At 49.2% G+C, this 6,006-nt stretch overlaps 1 protein-coding gene across 1 annotated transcript; it reads right to left on the bottom strand.

Moving 5' to 3' along the window:
• Positions 1-3,204: 3,204 nt before the first annotated feature.
• LOC103542989 (olfactory receptor 1f45-like) lies at positions 3,205-4,134 on the bottom strand. The gene has a single exon (XM_008509919.2). It carries the CDS (start codon positions 4,132-4,134, stop codon positions 3,205-3,207), a length of 930 nt encoding a protein of 309 aa, XP_008508141.2.
• Between the last annotated feature and the right edge of the window lie 1,872 nt (positions 4,135-6,006).

Raw genomic sequence — 6,006 nt, 5'->3', positions numbered from 1 at the left:
CTGAGAGCCTGCTGGCCTCTGTGTCCTTCACTATCGTCCGCTCAAAGACCAGCCAGGCCAGAGTGCTGAGTGTTCCCTGTAGGAGCAGATGGGGGCAGCAGTGCACCGGTGGGGACTCCCCAGCACGGCCAGGAGGGGCCAGGGGAGTGCGCTCAGTACCACCTCCTGCACAGCGGGAGGCAGGCCTCCATTCTGGAAGGGAAACCAAGGCTTCAAAGGTCGGGTCACGTGATTGTGAGGGACTGAGCCGGGAGGTGAACCCAGCCCTGTCTCAGGTGGAGGCTGGCATCCTTCCGCTGTATCTCCTGCCTCTGACAGCTCAAGACAGCTCAGTGTGGGGCCTCACCATCACCCTCACGTCTACAGGCACTTTACAGTTTAGGTGGGGCTCCCAAGACCTGAGTCGTATCTCCCTCCTCACCACCTCCCATTGCAGGGGAAAAAACCACGGGGCAGGGGGCAGACCCGCAGCCATCTGGTTTCCCATGAGCCTTCTCACCCTTGCTAACTTAGGCCCTGGAGGGTGGAAGCCCAGATGCAATCCTGAGCTCCTGGCTGCTCCCAGGGCGGACTCTGCGGCCTGGCACTGCTCTGTTTCAAGGGGGAGAGGGCACCAAGGCCCCGAGCCATGCTGAGCTTTAATTAGTGACCAGCTCATGTCCTGTGAGTGCCTCACGTGCAAGAATGCAACGACAAGGGCAGATTCCCCCTGGCCTCTGAGGAAACTCCTCTCCCGGGCTCCCTTACGCGCTCCCTCCCTCGTTGGCTCATGAAACGTAATGCAGGGAGCCAGTGAAGATGCAATGGAGGGTGGTCCCGGAAGGAGGAGGATTAAAGAGCTGAGCCTCTGGGAGAATGACCCAGCACATAACCTCTCACACCAGGGCCAGTCTGACAAGACAGAAGCCTCTCCTCCTGCTCACACCATGCTGCTGACCTTTCGGAGATTTCTTTCCCCTTTCATTTCCCCTGAATGATGACTTCTCCCCTGAGGTGAGCTGGCAGGGACCATGTGGATAGAGCGATTTTCCCTTTGACTCTGTGCTCTCTAGTGCGTTCACTGACTTCCCTCTCTCTTCATCTCCCTTCTCACACCCAACCTTTGACTGAGAGTTGAGGGAGAGAGGAAGTGAGCAATAAAACTACACCCCAAACCGTGGCTCTTCCCGTTCAACTCTGCTGCCTCTGTGCCCAGAAGTCAGTGGAAACTTTCCATGTTCTGGAGGAACCTTGTCAGTACTCTAGTTGCCTAGATTTAAAATTTTACTGCTCTGACTTTTTGTGTCTAGGAAGGTTCACTTTCTGGTTTCCCATTAGACTTGTTGACCACATCATCCATGATTTTTCAGTTCATGACGATCTGGGGTGAATGCAAACTCTGTGAGCATTGCAGGGAGTACGCGCATGTGTAACTGATGGTGCTGGCTCCAAATGCGTGTGTGATGTAACCATGGGATGACACAGGTATGCAGATATGGTAACACAAGGAAGACCATGATGAGACCAAAATGAGTCATACGACTTAAACACCAACGTTGGTCCGTGTAATTATATCTCAAACATTTGCACTAAACTACTTCTGAAATAAAACTCACAGTTCAGAAGAATATATAAAGTTTATCACATCCAGTTGGGCTCCCACTGGCACCGACACGCATTGGGAGTTCCTGTGCTGTGTCTGTGAAGCAATATGTTGTGTGTTTGACATACGCCTCTGGGCCACGATAGTAAAGGAGTTAGGGGAGAGCACAATTATTAGAGTCTTAAAACCCAGGGAGTCCTTCAGCAGAGAATGAGTGAAGAAAGAGGAAGAGAATTAGGAGAGGCAAGTTAGAACAAAATCGATATGTGAGTTAATGACAAATAAAACTGTAAGTACAGCTCGGGTCCAAATCATGTTAGGCGTTGTATTTGAAGGTAATACTTGGATTTCTCCCAGCCTCTTCGGTACCTTCTGTGAGCACTGCCTGACAGAATACAGCCAGTGCTTTAGGAGGACTAAACCCATCCTGTGCGCAGGATAGACACGTGTAGGGAGAGGCAGGAGGCCATCAGATCCCCCACAGGCTGCTGCTGGTCAAGAGAGGAGCTGGTCAGTGCTGGGACCACGTCAGAAAGGCACTGCTGTGAGGACCATGAGGACAGATCGGCCACAAGAGTGGAGACAGCTGAGAAAGGAGAGGCGACAAGCGACAAGGCCAGAGAGGGAAGGGATGTTGGAGACTGGCCACCGAAGACTTGGGCGAGCGCTCTCTGGACTCCAGGAAAGAGGAGGCGGGACTGGGCTGGGGGCCCTTACCCCTCAGGTGTAGGGCAGGAGAAGAGGCTTGGACCCCTGGATGCTTGACCCCACTGAGTGGAGGAAACTGGACTTGGAAGCAGAAGTCCTGGGTTCCAACCCACATCCTAGAATTAATTCATGTTTCCATGTCCCGAAGATGCTATGGCAACTCTGGACACTTCAGCTTTAAGGGAACCTCGGTTCTCCTGGCCCATCTAAACTTGGAGGGGTCCCAAGAGTTCCCTGAGGAAGTCCAGCCAGTCTCCAGAGCTCCCTGGTATTCGTCCCTGGTGCTCATCCCTGATGCCCATGCTGGCAACCAGGCACCAAACAGTTCGAAGGGTGGTGGGGGAGGAGCATGTGGGAGCAGGGATCTGAGCAGTGCAAGGCGGGGAAGAGATTGAGCCCAGCACAGAGGAGAATTACCGCACTGAGTGACAATCGAAGAGCCTGAGAGTGGACAGGGCCATTCTGTAACCAGCGATGAGCAGCCTTGGGCAACTTACCATTTCTGGCCCTCAGTAAATGTGGATACTTCAGCATCTCCTAATATGAGGCCGTAGAGGGCAGTTGACTCCGAGGAGAGCCAGATCTAAAGTGCTCTGAAGTTCCCAGACCATTGTGACGGCCACTGTCTTATGGGGTTACTGAATCCATCCCCAAAAATACATCCAAATGTGTCATGTCTTAAATTTCTGATGTCTGTAAAAGGAGTGCTTTAAAGTCAGCCCTTTTTATAGATATAAATTAATGGTTTCATGACTTATGAGTGCCTACCAGCCTCATTTCTAAAAGCGTGATCATGGTCACAGCTCTTTAGAGGCACAGTCATGGGTGAGTTTTGCACCTATCTGGGCCTCAGCTTCTCTGTTTGTAAAGTGAAAACATGTGATTTCCAAGAGTCCTCTCAGCTCTACATTTTTCTAATTCTGGAATCTGACAGTTAGTTTCCTTAGGGCTCCCTTCATGTCACGATTTCTCAGGCTGTAGATGAAGGGATTCACCAGGGGAGTCACCACGGTGAAGATGACAGTGGCCACCGTGTCCTGGACTGAGTAGGAGGATGAAGGGCGCATGTAGACCCCCAGGATGGCCCCATAGAAGAGGGAGACCACAGTGAGGTGGGCTCCGCATGTGGACAGGGCTTTCCTTATTCCACGGGCAGAGGGCAGCTTCAGTACATTAGAGAAGATGTAAGCATATGAAACGATGATACACGTGAATGGTGTCAGAAACATCAATCCACCCACAGTGAACACCATCAGGTCGTTGATAAAAGTATCAGAACAAGAGAGCTTTAGAATGGGGTAGGGGTCACAGAAGAAGTGGTGCACAGCATTGTGGGAACAAAACGTGAGTCGGACCATGAGGAGAGTGTGTAGGAGAGCATGCAGGTTTGTAATGACCCAAGATGCAGCCACCAGAAGGACACAGAGTTTGGGCCTCATGATCACGGTGTAGTGGAGTGGGCGACAGACGGCAGTGTAACGGTCATAGGCCATCACGCTCAGGAGGAACCCATCCATGTTGATGAAAGTGATGAAGAAGTAGATCTGGGTCATGCATTCCACGTATGAGATAGACTTGCTTCCCGAGATGTGATTCACCAGCATCTTGGGGATTGTGACTGATGAAAAGCAGATGTCAACACAGGAGAGGTTGGCCAAGAAGAAGTACATTGGTGTATGGAGATGACTGTCACAGCTGATGGCCAAGATGATGAGAAAGTTCCCCATGATGGTGACCAGGTACATCCACAAGAAGAGCCCCAAGAGAAGCTCTTCCTGCTCTGACTGCCCAGAGAGTCCCAGGAGAAGGAAGCCTGTGACTCCAGTCCGGTTGTCTCTGCCCATGCCTGCGAGGGAGGAAACGTCAGCACAGGGTAATCATGTGACAACAGCTGAGCAAGTTTTGTATTTTGAAACAGTTTACTTATTTGGTTGAGAATTAACTAAAACTGAATAATCTTATTGAGTCATTTTACAGAAAAAGCCTGGTTAAATTCCATAGTGTTTAATTACCAGTGGCTGCAGTTTTATTTTTTCCAGTGCTGTTTAATGATTACCATATATAGTGTTGTATATGGTATTTAACTTAGTCTCATAATTGAGATATTATATTTCACTTTACAGATGCAGGAATTGAAGGAGAGGAAAATTACTACTCCCTCTACCCTTCTAGGTTCTTGGCTGAGACCCCCACCCCTGCCCCCTGGAATAAAAAAGACATTAATAGGAGAAAAACAAACAGAAGTTTAATACCATGTATACTTCCTGTGTACATGGAAGGTACTCATGCAAACTGAGTAACTCCCCAAAATGGCCTTTGCCACTGACTTAAATACCATCTCCAGCTAAAGAGAGAGAAAGATGTTGGGGCAGTTATGGGAGGTGACCAGGAAAAGCACAGTAAACAGCGGTAAGGTTGTTATGCAGAGTTAAGTGTCTGCCTTCTCCATTGCGGAGAGTTTCTAGAGATTTCGTCGTCTTCCTCTTCCTGGCACAGAGAGGGAGATACCCTTACATATGGAGATTTCCCTTATAAACGCAAATTGCTCTTTCAAAAGGGGAACTTCTGCTTGGTTTTCAGAGCTTCTCCCCGACGGCTGCTTTTTAAAAAAATAACCAGCTCAAAATAATCTTTAGGCCAAAGAGACGTATTTTGGGCTGGCAAACTCCACTCTCCTTCAAAACTGAGGCTAGGGGTAGTCAAGTGATGCTTCCAAATTCATGAGCCAATTAAAGTTAGCATTGCAAACCAAGTGAAATGCTTTTTTAACGCTATATTTTGGTTAGCTACCGCTCATTAACAACTCAACCATGCGGCAGGCTGTGTAGTAAATGCCATATTATAAATCTGCAAATTTTGTCTGTGGCTTTTATATTTTCCCAGAATTTGGAAAATTATGGATTTTGTAAGGTCTGCTTGGTGGTTTGTCCTCAACGTTTCACCCGCTATTAAGCTGGCCTTGCCATAGGTCACAGCTGTCACATCGCCGACCTGAGCGTGCTGTTCAGGCTGCCTGTGAAGCCTTTCTTCTGTCTTTCTGCTGACCAGAAGAAGAAAGGTCGTCAGGGATAACATCTGGATTATTTTTGCTGTTGAACAAAAGGGATTTACTGACTGATAGAGAGCAAATTCATGTGGTATATGCAGCAGATTATCCCAGACTGAGAAAGCATTACAATCAGGGGAGTCCAGTAAGTCTTGTGAATGCAACGCCCCTGAAGAATTTATGGTACTTGAATAGTAAAGGAGAGGGATGCCTTCCCTGGGAGGAAAAGGCCTGAGGAAAACGGAAGAGGAAGAGGCAGAAAGGGAAAGGAACAGCTTTGTGACCTGGCTCCAGTGGCTGGGCCAGAGGGTAGTGTGGGAAGTACTTCCGGAGACTGGTTGTAGGTATTCACAACGTGGGGACAGCGAGGCGCCTACTCCGCGAAAGTTAAATTAGTAAAACCAGGGGATAAGTGCTGAGACTTGAAGCCCCTTTTTACCTGGATTATTTCCCAGAACAGGTAGTAACCCAGTCCTAGAGAGAAGCTAGAAGACGCCCCAGAAGGAGCACGGTTACCGGGGACTGTAACGGGGTGGGGGTGGGGTGGATATGCCTTCAAGACAGGTGAGAGTGGCTGGACCAGATGTAGATATAACGGTCTCAGAGATGGAAGTTCCCCATAATGGAAACAGAGGGTAAAGATGAAAGAGGGATAACGGGATGTCAACTG

Source organism: Equus przewalskii, chromosome 13, assembly GCF_037783145.1.
Source record: "Equus przewalskii isolate Varuska chromosome 13, EquPr2, whole genome shotgun sequence".
In the NCBI taxonomy this organism is placed as follows: domain Eukaryota; kingdom Metazoa; phylum Chordata; class Mammalia; order Perissodactyla; family Equidae; genus Equus; species Equus przewalskii.
The sequence above is the reverse complement of the archived record's forward strand: the minus strand, read 5'-3'. Positions and strand labels throughout refer to the sequence as shown.